Source organism: Motacilla alba, chromosome 15 (genome assembly GCF_015832195.1).
Source record: "Motacilla alba alba isolate MOTALB_02 chromosome 15, Motacilla_alba_V1.0_pri, whole genome shotgun sequence".
In the NCBI taxonomy this organism is placed as follows: domain Eukaryota; kingdom Metazoa; phylum Chordata; class Aves; order Passeriformes; family Motacillidae; genus Motacilla; species Motacilla alba.
Genome location: NC_052030.1, coordinates 8,640,526 through 8,658,709, shown reverse-complemented (window position 1 = coordinate 8,658,709; position 18,184 = coordinate 8,640,526). Strand labels below are relative to the sequence as shown.

At 41.6% G+C, this 18,184-nt stretch overlaps 2 protein-coding genes across 6 annotated transcripts; one reads left to right on the top strand and one right to left on the bottom strand.

Moving 5' to 3' along the window:
- Window positions 1-427: 427 nt before the first annotated feature.
- CHEK2 (checkpoint kinase 2) lies at window positions 428-14,386 on the bottom strand. 4 transcript variants are annotated; one of them, XM_038152839.1, is made up of 17 exons: window positions 14,293-14,386; window positions 13,658-13,841; window positions 12,536-12,787; window positions 11,912-12,036; window positions 11,505-11,652; window positions 10,774-10,864; window positions 9,723-9,831; window positions 8,644-8,697; window positions 8,020-8,081; window positions 7,435-7,534; window positions 6,890-6,976; window positions 6,007-6,170; window positions 5,679-5,794; window positions 4,257-4,342; window positions 2,046-2,126; window positions 1,400-1,491; window positions 428-1,090 (listed from the first exon to the last, which is right to left on the bottom strand). In XM_038152839.1, exons 3-17 carry the CDS (start codon window positions 12,780-12,782, stop codon window positions 1,054-1,056), a joined length of 1,599 nt encoding a protein of 532 aa, XP_038008767.1. In that variant the 5' UTR covers window positions 12,783-12,787; window positions 13,658-13,841; window positions 14,293-14,386; the 3' UTR covers window positions 428-1,053. The 4 variants fall into 4 exon arrangements, 3 of the variants coding, with proteins under 3 accessions (XP_038008767.1, XP_038008765.1, XP_038008766.1); XM_038152837.1 differs by having other exon boundaries at window positions 13,752-13,841; XM_038152838.1 differs by lacking the exon at window positions 14,293-14,386 and having other exon boundaries at window positions 13,658-14,222.
- Window positions 14,387-14,397: 11 nt separating this feature from the next.
- HSCB (HscB mitochondrial iron-sulfur cluster cochaperone) lies at window positions 14,398-18,137 on the top strand. Of its 2 annotated transcripts, XM_038152848.1 has the most exons (6): window positions 14,398-14,610; window positions 14,677-14,773; window positions 15,164-15,253; window positions 15,731-15,875; window positions 16,757-16,804; window positions 17,975-18,137. In XM_038152848.1, exons 1-6 carry the CDS (start codon window positions 14,414-14,416, stop codon window positions 18,064-18,066), a joined length of 669 nt encoding a protein of 222 aa, XP_038008776.1. In that variant the 5' UTR covers window positions 14,398-14,413; the 3' UTR covers window positions 18,067-18,137. The 2 variants fall into 2 exon arrangements, with proteins under 2 accessions (XP_038008776.1, XP_038008777.1); XM_038152849.1 differs by lacking the exon at window positions 15,164-15,253.
- The last annotated feature ends 47 nt before the right edge of the window (window positions 18,138-18,184 follow it).

Genomic DNA, 18,184 nt, shown 5'->3' with positions numbered 1-18,184 from the left:
TAGGGAATTACTTTCTCATCAACCATGATGCAGGTCTTTTTAAAGTAACTGGTAACCAAAGCCCAAAGGTGTCGGTTTTTGCAGTACACCAGGACACAAATGTGGCCCAAACACACTGCATACTGTGATTCTTTTATGTAGCAAATGGCAGCTGAGTGTTCCCTTCTACTTCAAATGAGCTACAGCAAGCACCAGAACTCCCTGAGGCTGTGCCACCGACAGATTTGCACCAAAGGACAATCCCCAAGGACAGACACACCTTTGTTCCATCACCCCACTGTATCTGGAGTGGACTGGAACCAGTGGTTTTGTTTCCATCCAGATGCCCATGGATGTTTCTCCATCCAATCCATTAAGAAAGGTATCAATGTACAAGAACCAGCGTTTTATCATTAACATTGGTTAATGTCAAATATATCAAAACACACAAGATCTCTGCAATGGGCACATACAGGAAAGTGACTCATGAATATCTTAATTCCTACCTGACATGGGTTTATTCCATAATGCATTAGGTTTTATTCTTTACAAATCAACAGTCTTAGAGTAGATGCCTTTAACCAGAAGATGCATGTTGGAGAACACAGTTACTAAACTGTTCTTTCAGTCAGTAATGAAGTTAATAATCCTTTAGTAAAAGGCACACAGTTTAAAATTTTCACCTAACAGGCAAGCAAGTTTTTCTCTCTCAGTTCAATTCCTAGTTCTTCCCCGACAGGAATTTATACATCTTTATTTCATCTCTTGTTATCATGTTTCCTCTTACTCATCCCTCCTCTGGGAAATAAACATGGTACACACATGTTAAAACACCATGCAGATGGGAACTGTTGCTTTGGAAGCCAATCAGCCCCATCCCAGTGCACAATGCTGTGATTCTGCCAGTCCAGCATTTACTGTGGAGCTTTACCTCAAGCCCAGAGCACCTCAAGGTCCATCAGAAGTTCTACATCTCAACTGAATAGTCTAAGTGTCCTCAGAAGTCTGTGGGCAGCATTGTGTCAGGTAATGCTGTGTCTCAGGCAAAAGCTCAGCAAGTTTAGTATTCCTTCTTCATCTGTTAGGACTAAGCATTATTTCCATGCCTAACCTAGAAATTGGAAAAGAAGAAACAGAGAATGTAGGTGGGGATGAAGCCAGCCTAAAAAAGTGCTAGTAACTTAGTTCAGGAGTTTTTCTGATACTTTCCTCCAGTCAGACAGCTGGATGGACTAGAACATGACTAATTGTGCAGATTCTCATGCATGCACAGCAGTCACTTCAGTCTTACAAAGTTATTTTTATTTGAAAATTTTACATCTTCAACAGTTTATTCCATTATTAAGATTTTTTCTTAATAAAAATTCTGCTCTCCATAAAAAAGCTGTCATTAACAAAGTCATTTTCTCTTCCTTTTCACCTCATTTTCTGATAGGAGGTAGAAGGAACAGCACGCTTAGCAGAGCCATTGTCTTCCTCATTCTCATGGGGACGCTTTCTCGTGGTGGTTGGCTGGAAGAAAAACACAGGAGGATGGCTCCAGGAAACCAGGTAAGTTTTACTTCCTCCAGAACTAGAGGTGTTAGGCAGCGTGACCAAAAACTAATCCGTGTTTCTCTCACAAGATCCATCTAATTGTATTTGATGGTTCTCATATAAGACATTGCTCCTAGCTTGAATGTTCACAATTGTCATAATTAGCATCTGGTGATGAATGGCATAATGCTGTCCTAACCTTGCACCAGCAGGAGAATTTGTACTTCAATACTAAACATTAGTGACTTGAATCCATTAAAAAAAATACATTCAAAAATTTTATTCTAAATATAGGAAAAATCCTTTAAAGCCTAGGCAAGTGTTTTTATACATTTAAACAAAGTGTTGACAAACATGGAAATCCATTGCTGCTCTTCAGGAAACAGAACTAACCAGCAGGCTGCCACATACAGCCCAAAGGTACACGTCTCTAAAGTCTCAAAATTAACTGATTTTCTTATTAAAGATTACTTCAAAAGCTAGTTTCTCTGTGCATCAAATATGAATCTTCAAATATGTACTGCACATACCATTTTTGATGTTTCTGGTGGGTTCATACTGGTACGTGTCTGAGCAAGTAGCTGTTCAAATGTAATTTTCATATCCTCATCCTGCAAAAAAACCCAGCATCTAAGTAGCATATAGAATATTTAAGGGAAACGCAAAGACTGGGAAAGTCAAAGAGAAGTGAATGGGACAGTCACTGCTAGAGACAATTAGAAATAAAGATCATTGAGGTCCTAATATTTCAGCTGTTTTAACTGAGATTTTTAGGTGAAGGCAGTGGAGAGGATCCTTTTCCTAAGCAATGGAGTATTGCAGTAGCTCCTTTTTTATTTAACTATTCCTAAGTGCTACAAAAAGGCTTTGACCTGAATATCCATTAATTCTATACAGAACTTTGACACTTTTTTCTTTTCCAGTGTCACCTGATTTGATTGTGGCTACACTTGAATTGATAGATAAGAAATATTTTTCCATTGATGTAACAAAGACCTGTGGTTTTTCTTCAGCATGCAACCAAACTAATCTTGTACCATTCAAAAGACTTCAGTGAAGATTTCAGAGGCAGAAACAGCAATAATTGTTGATATGCCTTTAAAAATGTTTTATTAAGTAAATACAGGTAAGAAGACATTTCCACTGAGCAGTACTTAGGTTTACACAGCTCAACAAGTTTTAAAGTTCTAGATTTAAACAAAGAATGGAGTAAACAACCTGTTTTGAAAACACTAACTTGAAAGCACTACTAGTTTAAATAAATCTGCAGAACATGCTTACTTCTAGTATCTGAAAAATTCCCTCGTGCCCCCAAAATCATCAGAGGGCTAACAGGCATCAGCTGGTCACAGAGAGAATGGGGTTTTTACCCTGCTGACTTGTAAAGTCGATACTTCCAGACAACACAAGAGGGAGAGAGGAGCCAGTAACTCCTCACTGCTCACAGGAACAGGGGGGAGCTCTTTTGCTGGTATGAGATGTGTGACATTTAGAGCTGAGCGTGCTGGATGCTGGCCTTCCAAGCAGGCAGTCTACATCACCTATGAACACCTGGCACTCTTAGTAACAGCCCCTGAAGGGAAACAGCTCAAAGAACAGCAGCTGAGTGCTAGCTGACATCTGGATGTATGGCTATAATGCTTTCTGGAACTTTCTGTCCTGTCTTCAAAATTAAACTTAACAGTAAGAGATGTCCTTACATGGAAAATACAATCAAGTTAATAACAACTTGAATATATACACTGAAATATCTTAAATTCTTAAATCATCTAAATCAGTCATCTATTTCCCCTTCCCCCTTATGCATACCAACAATTTTTAAAATCAGTGTTGCATGGTTTCTGAGTATTTTTTCTGTTCAGATTGGTAATTCAAATGTAAGAATCTATATCTGATTAACTCATTGTAGATGTTACATGCAAAACTACAGTAAGTAAAACCCATGAACGCCAGGAAATGCTTCCTGATGCCCAGGAGCATAATCAAGACAAGTTAATCACTTTAAAGAGTAATCCACACATGTTTTTTGTCTCAGAACACTATCAGCTCTTGAGCACTGAGGGATACTCCCTTGCTTCCCCCATTTCTTATGCTCTTTACCAAAGCATCTGAAATTCTCCTGTTCCCAGGGGGGGAACAGGAACAGCCTTGTGCTTGGTGTGAATAAACAGAACCTGTTGCACGGCTCAGATGTAGGCTGGGTGGCATTTTTCAGCCTCTTCAAGCAAAAATATTCAAGAAAGCTCATAGGTTCAGTGGGTACCTCTGCCAAAATTAAGAAAAGACCACCTAAAGACTATCCTTCTCAAACCTAGACTGTAAGAGAGGCAGGGAAACCATCACTTCCTACTCAGAGGGTTCCCAAACCAGGGACACTTATTCCTGCACAGCAGAGTAAAAACAAACTAGTATTGGATGCTTGCCAGAAGCAAACTGCACTGCCTGCCCACACAAACATCTGAGTGGATGGGGCTCTGTTCCAATGCTCAGAAGGAGAGATCCATCCTACCACAGTCAGACCTGGGCTCTAAAAAAATACATCTTGATCTCACATGTGAAAGAGTTCTGGGAAGAGGTGTCTCAGAAGATGCAGAAGCTGCTTATTGTATTGACAGGAGGTACTTGGGGGACTACTCCATGCTGCTTTTAGTCTCTCTGCAGGGACTAAATCTTTGAAAACTCAAGACATGAACGAGTTATCCCTCAAAGAACTCAGCTTTCACTTAAAACCCAATTCCTACCTGCAGCCAAGGATGCTCCAAGGCCTCCTCTGTGGTAAGACGTTTGCTTGGATCCACCACTAACAGCTTCTTCACAAGATCCAGAGCTGAGACAATAAAATCAGCTGGTTGGCATGTGATCAATCCATTCATTACCTGCAATATGCCTACACCAAAACTGTGTGTGACAATGTGCCTTATACCCCTTCAGAGCAATGCACACAAGGGCAGGCTGGGCAGATCCCTTTTCTTTTTGCTGTGCATGGGAAGGGCTGCAGACTGCAACCATCATTCCTTCACGTGCACACGGCTCAACACTTCTCAGCACACCAGAATTACCCATAGATTTATTTAGCATATACACAGTTTATGTTCTGAGCATGCACAGGAGGCTCAGCACTTCCCTAAAAGCTTCAGTTTTACTGTGGAAAAGCAAAGACAGCTTAATTTATCCTGGTTTACAGTGTCTTGGAAAGCAGATTATCCATCTGGGAAAGTGGGAGAGAAGAGACAGGACATACACATGCATGCTCAACATAAACTTTCATCTTCTTAGGAAGCTGCTTAGTAGACACTGTGAAAAATGTGGCATTTATGTTGTATTTTATTACTCCAAATCTCCCATAAAGGAATTTCAGCAAGATGTACTTTTCATTCGATCAGATTATTCTGAATACGTACAAGTAGGACTATGGAAATTATGTTAAGATTGTACATTCTCACTAATGTCTGATTTAATACTCAATGAGCTCCAAACTGTTCAGCAAGGAGTTATATTTGATAAGTTTATTAGACAAAGGATGACGACATCATTTATTAGAAACTCCTCTGCACATACAAAGTGTCCAAGTTAAATACTACAATTATTTTGTGCATATAAAATGTTCTGAAATACTAAAAGCACACAGACAGTAATTATCATTTTAGTTTGCTATGCAAAAACTCCATTTCACAGACTACTTCACTTACAGCGGGCCAAACATAATAGATGATTCCTCAAATGTGACTGACTCTTTCAGCTCAAAGACTAGCACCATGAAAGGATTCTCTTGGAACATTTGTTTTTTGGAATTCTAACTTGTACTCCTTAAATTCCTGGTATTTTTGGTTCAACACTTGAAGAATCTTTAGGCTAAGTCTGTAGACCAGCTTGATGAAGTCAGAAGAAAAAGTGAAAAGAGGAGAAATAGATGTATGTGCCCACAAACTCTATACTTGTGTGGTTAATTATGCTAAATACTACTAAGAAATCTCTTCAATAATAAAGTATGTTCTCATTCTAATGCTTTAACTATGGACTTCAAAAAGTATTTTAAATATTTAAGTTTAAAAACTAAACATATTAACACACAATGTGCCATGCAGCTGAAAGGAGGATAAAGGAAAACAAAAACTACAAGAAAAGAGGTAGATATTGTGCTACCCATTGTGCTGGAGTCATACCCATGTCTGACACATGCTTCCACTCTTTTGCAATGAATGTGTATTTTCCATGAGTGATTTGATCCTTCAGAGAAAGTTGAGTATTTTGCTCATTGAATGGTGGATATCCACACAAGCTGTATAAAAGAAAAGAAGTTAAATAACACTGAATTTCTCGTAGCAAATGAAACACTGAAATCACACATTTTAAGGCCATCTGCTATTGTAGTGTTTTTATACTTGTAGAGTTTTAAACTTTCACTTCCTCATATAGACACTGAAGTTGCCAAGTCTCAAGCCACGTATGTCAAAGACTGCCCAGTGAAGGTACATCTACACAAGATCTTACCATACAAAAAGAATAACTCCTAAACTCCAGCAGTCCACAGCTCGGCTGTATCCAGCAGTCCCAAGTGAATTTAGAACCTCAGGAGCAAGATACATGGGAGTACCACATAATGTTTTCATAAGAGAAGCTTCTCCAAGAATCTTGGATTGTCCAAAATCTGTAATCTTGCATTTAAAAATGGTAACACCACATTACACATGAGGATGGACTGTACTAGAACACATCATATTGTAGACATACATCAGGAGGGAGCATTAAGTTTCTTCCTTCCAAGCCAGTTCCAGTACACGACTATGAACAGAAGTCACCCCAAACATTATTAAGTGAGAATGGGAGAGGAGGAAGAAGGAGAAATAAGACAAAGGATCACACTTTACACTAGCAAAAATACTCTAAGATATGAATATAAATGGACAACTACAGAATAAAGGTATTGTAGCCTATTAGAAGAGTTTATGTGAAAAATAAGCATTTTAGCATGCAAATACAGTGAGTGCTTTCTCTGGGGGAAAATAAAAACAACACAAAAGAAAATCCACAACCCTAATTCCCCCCCCCATTCCCAAAAAAAACCCCACAGAAAAGATCACTGTCACCACACAGCCTGGACATTTGTGGGAATGCTGTCTGTAATTCAAGAATTTAGATTTCATTGGGGAAAAAAATCACTGACATTTGAAAATACATATGTACTGTAAGGGTTGAAATATCCATAAAAGTAAAATTACAATTATGGAAAAAAAAGGTCTATGTTTGAAGTTACTACATGGTTTGTATGACTAATTCCATAATATCTTTTTGGCTGTGTTCAATGAAATATCAAGAAGAATGTGAAGGAACACTCCCAAATTTTTCCATTAACATGAAATGTAAGTTTCCTTACCTTTACAAGACATGTCTCTTCAGAAGATGAAAGCAGCACATTTTCTGGCTTTAGATCTCGGTGTATAATTCCATTGTCATGAAGATACTAAATACATACACATGGGAAATTAAGGAAAAACAGACTATTAACTTTTTTTTAATTATAAGCTTTCCATTTTTTTTCTCATGGCAATGGCTGAAATGGCTGTGTAAGAGGAGGGCAAACATTTAGAGTTCCCTAACATGGGACTGTCTCTTAAAAAAACAAAGCAAAATGAAAATAAAACAAAATAAAACAAAAAACCCACACCAAAACACCATCACAAAGAAACAAAAAAACACCTTAGAAATCATTATGCTTCAAATGTCAAATCTCATGCAAGCACAGCGTGCAGACCCATGTTCTGTGTCACCTTTGTAGGAATTCTGCTTTTCTGTCTCTCTTGTCAAACCAACTTGTTAAGAATGCTGTGCTGATTGCTTGCTTGGGTTTCAGCAATGACAAGTGACAGAAAAAAAAATCATCTTAGTGACTTTTTTTGGGTAGAATTCACGGTTACGTACCTTCACTGCCAGCAGCATCTGATAAAAGTACAACTTGCAGATATTTTCTTTCATCTTGACTGGCCTTGACACTCTGTCATACAATTCTCCTCCTTCCATCCTAAAACAAGTGCAGCTTAACAAGCCAACAAATACCTTCCAAAGGATTCTTCTCATTAGACAACACTAAGACCAAAACATTTGGCTATTCTGGCCACAGAGAAAGAATATATTTCTGAAAATGAGTGAGCAACATCCTAAACACAGCACATGCATGGCTGAGTTAAGGTCAACCTCTTGAGTCTTCACTGGGAGTTGTTACATGATTTTTGATCAGCCCCCTCTTACAAGCTCAAAAATAAATTTAAAAAAATAGCAGCAATCCACAAAAGCTGCAAAGCAAACAATACCCAGGCCCTGAGTGCCTACAAAGCATAGAAGGATGATTTCTCCTGGTTATCCTAGCTCCTGATCTTACAAAGGTTTTAGAGAAAAGTGGAGGCCAGCAAAAGGAAAACAAAATTAAAAAAGCAAACCCTCCACAGTTCATTGTGGCTATGAAAAAAACCTTTCATTTTATGCATTTACTTTGAAACAGTTACTTACAGTTCCAAAACAATGTAGTAATCCTCTGCTTCAAAGAAATTTTTAATCTTGATTAAGCAAGGCTAACAGAAAAGGGAACACAAACAGAGACACACAAAACAGAATAATTTGTAAAAATTAATCCTCAAGTTCTTATTTCAGTATTTCAAACCAGGTTACTTAAACTAACACTTAACACAAGTGACTTGCAAGCACCTCAGACCACACCCTCAACATTTTATCTGTTTTACATGCAGAGGAAAGAGGGGATACCAATTCAAGAAATTGCCAGTGAAAACTAGTCTTTACATTTAGTTATTTTGCAGCATTTACAAGAACATGCATCAAATACAAATTTCTGCAACAGTGGCTCAGTTAAAACTTCTCCTGTGATGTTTCTTCTCAAATTTACATCTCAGTTACCCAAAGCTTTAAAATCTCAAATCTGCTAGGATAATACACTTAAAAGAAGGAAAAAAAAAAACAACAAACCATTCAATAATTTACAAGGGAAATTATACATCTCCTTTAACACATTTCTAAATGGATAAAATTGCTCTTTCATTACTACACTAAGGTCAGTAAACTGAACAAGTACATACAGGAAGGAGCAAAAAAATAATAAAAATGTACAGTAATACTCACATGATCTATTTTCTTCAAAATTTCAATTTCTGTATTGATGTTTAAACCTGGGTTCTATTAAAAGAATCAAATACCATATTGGGTAAGACAGAGCTGTTCTGGAATAAGACATATGAGAAATAAGAGGCAGTACCAGAAAAGACATCATTTCATGCCTTTTGCTAGTGTAAGTGACCATAATATACACCTTTTTTTTCCATAAAATGATCAGATACCTTCAGTGAATTAAATAAACAGAGTGCTGTCACTATCTGGAGCAAGATATTGCTCCAGACATGAAATTTCATTGCAGGTTAAAAATCCCCAACTAACTTCCAAATTTAAAAAAAAAATAGAATTCTTTTTGCTCATATACTTGCATTTAAACAGCTTTTCTCCCTCCAAGATGCTTTGCAAATGGGCCAACCTAAAATTACATGCTACTCTCTCCTATTTTGCAAGATAACATAAACAGATTCTCTAACCCGTGGCTCAGGCTCAACTAATGAAATCAGCTCAGCAGGGATTTTTTTGCTCTTCTTCCAATCCAAATCAATCATCTTGGAAAACACAACCCATCCACAACATTCCAGCTAGACTCCTGTGTCTGTTTGGTAGAATGGCATGTATTAGTAATTATAATTCTCAGCAGCATCTTGAGCCTGTTGTCCTTGTACTTCTCCAAATTCTGGCTTCTGCCATTAGACCTTCCCAAAAGGCTTCATTCAGTTTTCTTAAAATGTATTATGATGGAGCATTCAACAAAATTAGCTGCATTGGTACATTTTTGGTCAAGACTGTGGTGGTTATGAGGTGTCTATCTGATGCATTTTAGGACAAAAACCAAACCCTGCAAGACTCCACACCACCCACTGTATGCATCCCATTAACAGTCCTAAATGATGAACCCAATGGAATGTGGTCAAGGAATAAAAACAAGGATTCTGTACATCATACAAGACCAAAAGCATTTTTAAATTAAATACTGAAGACATTGAGTAAGAAAAGCCTCATCTGAAGATAGCTGAGGAGTCGGAGAAGTTACCAAATATTCCAAGACTGCTGCAAGGTGGCCAAGACAGACAAACAACAACACTTACTTCATCACTCAGGCCACTTGCCACAAACTTCCGTTTATTGATGATTTTCACTGCAACCTTGTTACAGGTGCTCTTCTCAAATGCCAGTTTGACTTCTCCGCAGGCACCACTAAAACAAGAGCACAGCTCTGGCAAAAATCTGTGTAACAAGTGCAGGCAAATGAAAGCATAGCTTGGAGCTGCCTGCTTCCTAACTTTCTGAATTGCCTCTTCTGAGGAAGTGCTCAACAGGTAAAGTCTACAGTAGTTGTCAGGAAACATCCAAGAGTTAGAAAGTCTATTTAACACAAGTGTTGTCAAGGCCATTCATTCAGAACTGCAGGAGTCTATTTGTACCAGAAGTACTGGCAGGTAGGAAGGACAAGCTCTGTCAGCATCTCCTTCATGCAGAGGCATTTAGGAGACGAGAACGTAGGAATGAGGTCTCTTAACACTGGACTGCACAAATCTGAGGAACAGAAATGACAATACTTGTATTTTTACTAAATAGCAATTATATTACAGAAAGAAATTCTTCTGTTTTCCACTCGGATTTGTTTCTACCTAATTATTCACCTCCACATTCTTCACTGAACAACTGTTTCCAGAAGAGGAAAAAACAGCCTCCATTTAAAATAGCTTCTCTCTCCTTTTTCCTGGACAGTTCTTTTCCTTTTCATCTGAAGGCCTCAATAGTGATATTGTAGGAAGCTGTATTCTGACATAAAGCTCTTTCTTCTACTTCCAACAGCTGAGTAAATTAGTATACAAACTTTAAAAACATGTTAAGACTTTGTTCCATTCCACAGAAAAAAAACCCCAAAACAAAACAAAACCTGGTTTTTGCAATTGGTGATAGGTTATAGACCCCAAAACAATCAGAGAGACAAAGCCAAACTTCCTGTTTAAATTGGTGTAAAGAACATATTTATTCACCTGTTATCATTCTTTTTTTTTTTTCCTTTTTTTCTTTTAAAACAGCAGCTCAGTTAATACTGGTAATAATTCCAGCACAAGATACTGATAATGATAATGAGGTTAACCTTTCTGCTGAGGGAAGAAGGATGCTTACCTTCCCAAAGTCTTTGACATGATATATTTCTCTCTGAATTCTTTAGGAAACATCATCTGATCATCCACCGTAAGATCAGAAAATACAAACACTGGGAAGACAAGTGGAGACCATTTTCCTATTATTAGGTTTAAAATTTTTATTATAACAAACAGCTATGTTTTGTGAGCTTTTATAGTCAATAATATAACTGAGAAAATACTGCCTGCTAGAGGAAAAACTGAATATATGCTATAAATTATACTAGCTATGGGTTAGCAAGATGATCTTATTGCTGAAAAATTACACTTTGGGATTAAATTCACAACAATCTTTAAGTAATTAATTACATTTAAGGAAAAAAGGTGCAAAAATTTCAAAGTCCCAGCAAAGATCAAAGAGATCTGGTTAGGCATTTGGGTTTTTTTTTCAACTTTTCTTGAATAGTCTGTTTCCCCTGTTCCCACCATCATATGCACAGCTACTGAAGCCCAAAAGGGTTTCAAAAACAGGAAAAACCTACAGAAGTTTATACTCTAGTAAGGTGCTGCCTGATACAGATTTCTTTAAGTTTTCTTTTTCAGTTTTTTTCCTAGGGTTGACATGGATAATTTTTACGTGAGTGCTAAAACACCTATAAATGAGATGTGCACACAAAGCAGCTCAGCTCCCAGGAAACATACCCAGATCAGTGCAGAAACAACCTCCTGGCCAATACATGAAAAATCTACTGAAGTTAAAGCACATTTTACCCTTATTGGTCTGTACAGACAACGCAATTTCAGAGTTGTGTGTCAGTGGAAGCCTCCTCCCTCTTCCAACGAGCTCTCTATTAACAAATGTCCCATTTGCACTGTGGTCTTCAATGTAGGCAACAAAGGAATTTCTTGGACCCATTTCCTCAAAGAGAAAAAAGTGGGGAAGATGACAGTAAAGAACAAATGACTTTACAATAAAGACATGATACACCAGAAATTTACTATTGTTGGCTCAAGAAGTGAGACTGAGTTTATTTCATAAACCATATTAATGGGGTATTGCCAAAATTCATGTTAAAGGAGTCAGCCCTGAAGACACTTTGATTTCTTTAGGATCTCTGCCCCAAAGTCTCTTTTTGAATTCTGCCAAAATAGACAGAGGTAATATTTTTAGCACTTACCCTGAAAATTCGGAAGTGCTTCTTGCTATAGTTTTGGTAAAAGCCAGTCTCAGACAATCCCAGCTTAGAAAAACTGTAATCACAGCTTTTGTCCCTCCCAAACCAGTATTCCTCATTCACGCAGTCTGCAGAGGAGGGGAAGATGCAGCAGGGAGAGAAGACAATGTTGCAGGAAGTTAATAACTGTGGCACTACAGAATGATTCCAAATAGTAATGGATAGGATAACAGAGACAAGATTCTTCCCATAGAATCAAGTTTGTCTTAACTCACACAAAGCACCACACCTTGTCCAATCCTTTAATAATTTTACCCTCTTTAGCAGTGGTATTTTTCAGTTCATGGTCAGCAATATAGAGACATATGACTAAATAAAATAAATTATAAAATTTGTTTTAAATGAAGCATGTGACAAATAATATGAACACCCCAGAATTTCTGTAAGTCTATGGCAACTGTGTATCTGAGAATTAGTATGGAATAAAATATTATAGCAAAAAGCTGCATACCTAAATTTGCTTGTACCTAACTTGAAAATGAAAAGACACTGCTCTTCAGCAAGCTGCTCAGAACTTTTCTGAGATCCTACAAAGAAACCAAGAGATTTATTACAGTATGCACCTACCACAGTTGCTGAAACCTTTTCCAAGTGCAAAGAGTCGACCCCAAGGCTGAGGAACCAGCTCTTCAGATTCCTGGTCCTCAGGGATGGACGGGAGCTCCTGAGTGGGAACAGTGTCCAAGGAACTGAGAGTTCCAGAACTTAAGGAAGACTGACTAGTGCTCTGTGACCCACTGGAAGAACTGGTACCACTCTGTGTCTGCTGGGCACTCTGAGACTGCTGTGCTTCACTTCCAGTCTCTCGAGACATGTTGGCTTCAAAGAGAATGTTAAAAAAACCGCAATTACTACAGCAAAGCAAAACTGGCAAACACTCACACACTGCACTATGAATGTCCAATATTCTCAGCCTCAAAGATGTAAAACTTACAACCAAAGCATGTCTGGGTTATACGTAAATTCCCAGGAACTGTGCAAACCAGGATGGTTTTCCTTTTAAAAGACAACGTGGGGCGGCCTCTGCTGGTTCTAAAGCTGAACTAACCCTGATTCATTCCCGGATTGCTACCGAGGACTTCAGCGCTCCCACTGGGGCATACAGGCACGGGCTGCGCTCTGACAGCATCCCCTGAACGGAGCCAGGGACCACGGCTGGTCCCCAGCGCAAAGAAAAAAACCGAAAGGAGTAAGAACTGTAAAATCACATCGGTTTTCTTGAAAGGCTCCGAGAGATTTCTTACACCTGTACACAACAAGTGTACAAAACTTTGCCAGGTTCAGACAATCACCGCGGCCCTGCTGGTTCTAAAGCTGAACTAACCCTGATTCATTCCCCGATTGCTGCCGAGGACTGCAGCGCTCCCACTGGGGCATACAGGCACGGGCTGCGCTCCGACAGCATCCCCTGAACGGAGCCAGGGACCGCGGCTGGTCCCCAGCGCAAAGAGAAAACCGAAAGGAGTAAGAACTGTAAAATCACATCGGTTTTCTTGAAAGCGCCCGAGAGATTTATCACACCTGTACAAAAAAACCTTGCCAGATTCAGACACCACAGCCCTGGCAGCTGCCGGCACAGCCAGCGGCAAGAAGCAGCCGGAAATTCACAGCCTGTGGTGCCTCTTTCTCCACTGAAATGCTGCCCCAGCCCCCCCTGCAGCCAGCTTCCTCCAACACGGCAGTGCTCACCAGCCTTCCAACCTTAGCCCCCGTAAATGGGGTTTTTAGCTGGTTGCCATACAGTTTAGCGTGTACTTCTTATCGCTTCGCTACATTTCCTTACGAGCCATAAAATCACGGCAGCTCCCAAGTTCCCTCCCGCGTCCCGTTTGTCGCAGGTGTTTACAGGCTCAGGCGAGGCCCCGGGCTCCGCCTGCAGACAGAAGAGAATCACGGAGCCACTCGGGCTGCAGAAGACAGAGGCCGTCGAGTGCAGCCGCGCCGCCAATGGCCCCGTGCCCCTGTCCCCGGCTCCCACACCCAGGCGGCTGCGGGACCCCTCCAGGGACGGTGACCCCACCTCTGCCCTGGGCAGCCCTTTCCATACAGGAGCTTTCCCTCGAATCCAGCCTGACCCTCCCTCTGAACGCTCAGACGGCGGTGCCGGGCCCCGGCGGCCGCCTCGCAGCGTGCGGCCCTGCTCGCCAGAGCGCTGCTGCCCCGGACCGGCACCGACACCGGCACCGGCGGCCCCGTCGTCCCCACTGGGCACTGCGGCCCCGTGCCCGGCGGCACCGCGCGGCCGTCCCGGGAGCAGCAGAGGGAGCAGCATGCGGAGGGCAGTGCAGGGAGCGGGGCAGGGCCGGAGCGGGACGCGAACTCACGGCTCCGGGGCTCGCGGGGCTCGCGCCGTCGGGCCGGGGCACGCCGTGCGCGCCGCGCGCGCGCCCCGAGCGCAGCCAATGAGCGGGCGGCCCGCGCGGGGGCCGCCGGGAGCGGGGCGCGATGCGGGCGGTGCTGCGGGCGCGGCTCGGGTGGGCGCGCCTGGCGCTGCGCGGGGCCGCGCTGGGCCGCGCCCCGGGGCCGCCGTGCTGGAGCTGCGGCGCCGCGCTCCCCAGCGGCGACGGGCCCCGCTTCTGCCCCGGCTGCCAGGCTCTGCAGCCGCCGGCGCCGCGGCCTGACCTTTTCCGCCTGATGGACTGGTGAGTGTGGGCGGGGCGGCCGCGAGCCCGGCCGGCCGCGGGTCTCACCCGCCCTGTGTCCCGCAGCGACCGCTCCTTCCGCATCGACCCGGGGCAGCTGCAGCGGCGGTTCCGGAGCCTGCAGCGCGCCGTGCACCCCGACCGCTTCGGCCAGAGGCCGCCGGTGAGCCCCGGGCCGGGCGGGGGAGCCGGGCCGGGAGGGGCCCGCGGGGCTCGGCGGCCGCCGGAGGAACTCGCCGTTAGCCTTCGGCTGCGCCGCGGGGCCGCAGTGTCGAGTCCCCCCCTCTCTCCCGCTCGGGGGGTGAGGGGATTCGCCTGTGTTTGTCTTTCGGTGCTCAGAAGAGGCTCTGCCACGGATTTGCGGTGGAGGCGGACGATGAGCGGCCGCCGCGCTTCGTCAGGCCTTAGCTGAGCGCAGTGCCACAGCTCCCAGGTCCACAGAGCCTTCTCCGTTCCACACACGGGCTGCTGTGGGGACGCTGCGGTTCCGCGTGTTACAAAGCGTATTTTGCCACTTGTTATTAGCTTCCAATTATTTGCCATCCATTTGCAGAAAGAGCAGTACTACTCTGAGCAACACTCTTCCCTGATCAACAAGGCCTACCAGACCCTGCTGAACCCTCTGAGCCGAGGCCTCTATCTAGTAAGGTCTCCGTTAGGTATTGCAGTGTTCTGTCACTAACCCTGGGGCTCGTAGGGATCCCACCCTCGATTCAGTCCTTAATGTGCTAATTTGCATTCCTCTGAAGAGGATCAACAGCGATTGAAGGGAGACCAGAACCAAGATTGTCCAAAAATTAATCAGCATATTATCTCATTTGCTACTCATCTTGCAGTCGTTTGTCTTTCACATCACACGTGGTGTTTGGCCATGGCTGCTCATGCAGAATTTCAGTCTGGCCCATGGCAGCCTTTTATATGGTTTTTTGGCTTTGGGTAACTGCTGATTTTTATGGTCAGCCTATGTATGGAGTTAATTTTCAGACTGACTCTATGCACTGTAGGTTTATTGGATATGAATCTGAGGATCCCCCACTAAAAGACTTAATATTAAGGAAAATAATTTCCACAGAAATGTATTTGGGAATATTTATTTTCGAATTCCCATTTCCTCTGCAAGCTGGAGCTGAGTGGAGTGGAGCCAGCAAAAGAGACAGACTGTGATGCAGACTCAGCATTCCTTACGGAAATCATGGAAATTAATGAGAAATTAGCAGAGTCCAAAAACGAGGATAACCTCAAAGAAATTGAAACTTTAATTAAAGGTAGGTTATGACATGAGGAATACAGAACTAATATACTGAATCTTGTGTAATAACAAGAGTCTGAAAGCTTTAAGCTGTGTTGGTATATTTCTTGTAATGTCTTCAATTTGTGTTAGTCTGGAATTGACTCACTGCAGGAGCTTCTGCCCTGTTCCCCTCTTTTCCAATGTTGTCTTTACCTCTTTATGCACCTAAACATCACATCTGTCTTGAGAATATGTGTATAACAGAACCTATTCTGATGTCAAAATAAATAGATATAGACAATAAAAAGGAATTTACTCAACCTTCATCAGGTTAGTCAATTGTTCCAAAGAAAAAACCTGTAAGAATGAAGTTGAATAAAATACTTGTCTGACCACACTAAATAACGTTATTTATAAAAGCATTGTAGTTCTTTCACCTTCTTCATCTGGCTGCCATTATATTAAGTGGTTATTCTCCTTACACGAGCAACGTTCTTTTTATATTGTTGGTGATACCAAAAACATTTGATATATTTAATTCTTTGCAATGTTTAATTCTTTGCAATAACAGCTATGTGCTAAAAGCAATTACAATAACTAGAATAAAAAAAACTGAGTAGCACAGGAGAAAGTTAACTGTAGCAGGGTAAACTGATACACCAAAAATAAGCTAGATTGCTGGGAAATTAGTGACCATTGATGTGCATTGGAATTGCTGTCAGTATACCTGTTTAAATAAAGAAATACATGTTTGAAATGATAATTAAAACAACATTGGCAGCAATATAATGAAAAACTCACTTTGCTCCCAAAGGCTGAAACTAGTAATGAGCTTTCCTGCCACAGGCAGTCAGAATGCAGTGGTATCAAATATCCTAACTATAAAAAAAGTAAATGAAATAATTTGTTTTGCAGTTCAACAAGAGGAACTGACCAGAGAGGTGACTGCAGCTTTTGAAAGAGGTACCTGATTTTATGAAGTTTTTGGCTGCCATACATACCTGTCAAATGCATAAAGCTCCACATTCCCTTACTGGCAAATATTTCCTGAGCTATGGAATAGAAATACTGCATTGACAAGGGTGCTTTGTTAGGTATTTAGAATAAGTACTTCTCAACTGACATTCCTGCTGATTTGGGAAATTCAGGACTCACATTAAAAGCAAAGTCCAGTACAAAAGTTCCATTCATCTTGCATCTAAATAATCATTTTGTGTGGGAATTGTAGATGCTAGGAAATTGTTTGTGTGTTTCCCAGGATGCTGGGAAGGACAGACGTGATCTTAGACATGTTCTGAGGTTTCACACTTGAATCTGGGAGATGTTCTGCAGTCCTGGAGCTGCTGCAGAGCAGTGAGTGCTGTCCTTTGCAGTGAAAGCCACAGCTGCTGTGTGGTAACTACAGGCCTCTTCAGCATAAGGTTTTGGGAACTTCCTGTGCAATAATCAACATAACTTCATTCTACAACCAGTGGATAGGCACAAGCTTGAACCATTCCCGAGCTTCTGAAGCTGGGAGAAAACCTCTGTGGTTGTGTGCCAGGTCCAGAATGCTGCAGATTTGTCAGGGGTGGGTCGGTGTGTGTAACTGTGAACATCAAAGAGGTGCTGGCTGGGCCTGCCTAGGAGGAGTTACATTCTGTTACTCTGTGCCATGAGAAGGACGGTGTTGCCTTCGTCTGCAGGTCTTAAACCACTCTCCCCTTTAACTGAGCAGAAATTGTTTCAGTATCAGTTTTGGAATTGGCACTGTCCAGACCAGACTCGTCCTCATTTGCATTTTCCAGTTATGTCAGTTGGTCTATTTATACACGTTTTAAACAAAAACATTTGTCTTGCCTAGTGGGTAGATCAATACTGCAGCCACTTTACAGGAGTCATTAAAGGGTATTCATTCACATTTATTTTCCCATTTATTTATTGTTATGTGTTTTGTGGAACATTTGAGTTGAGATGTCCCCAAACCATCCGAGGTTAAAACAACAGGCAGCATGGTTTTAACAGAGTCTGAGTCCTTGCAGGTCACAGCTCTTGGTACTAAAACAGGTGCTGTCACTGAAATCTTGAGATTCATTTTGAAAATGCAACTTCACCTCTCCCTCTGTAAACTTGTAATGTTTTATTTCATTTCAGATGATCTTCAAGAAGCCAAGAAGCTGCTAGCAAAAATGAAATATTTTGCAAACTTAGAGGATAAACTAAAGGCCATGAAGATCCCTTCCTGATGTTGCTTTCTTAGTTATTAAGAGTTAGTGTTATTTTCAATTAAACAAATGGTTTTATTACCAAAATCAGACTAAGGGTGTTTGTTTTCTATATTTTCATTAAAAGCTTTAATTCTGA

What these genes read in the sequence shown, in the direction of transcription:
- CHEK2 (XM_038152837.1), bottom strand. An exon ending in CAAGTGGCCTGAGTGATGAA is followed by an intron (nt 8,698 to 9,722) that starts GTAAGTGTTGTT and finishes TTCTTTTAATAG; the next exon opens with AACCCAGGTTTAAACATCAA. An exon ending in TTTTGAAGAAAATAGATCAT is followed by an intron (nt 8,082 to 8,643) that starts GTGAGTATTACT and finishes CTTTTCTGTTAG; the next exon opens with CCTTGCTTAATCAAGATTAA.
- HSCB (XM_038152848.1), top strand. Translation starts at nt 14,414, where the DNA reads ATGCGGGCGGTGCTGCGGGCGCGGCTCGGGTGGGCGCGCCTGGCGCTG. An exon ending in GCTTCGGCCAGAGGCCGCCG is followed by an intron (nt 14,774 to 15,163) that starts GTGAGCCCCGGG and finishes ATCCATTTGCAG; the next exon opens with AAAGAGCAGTACTACTCTGA. An exon ending in TGAGCCGAGGCCTCTATCTA is followed by an intron (nt 15,254 to 15,730) that starts GTAAGGTCTCCG and finishes TTCCTCTGCAAG; the next exon opens with CTGGAGCTGAGTGGAGTGGA.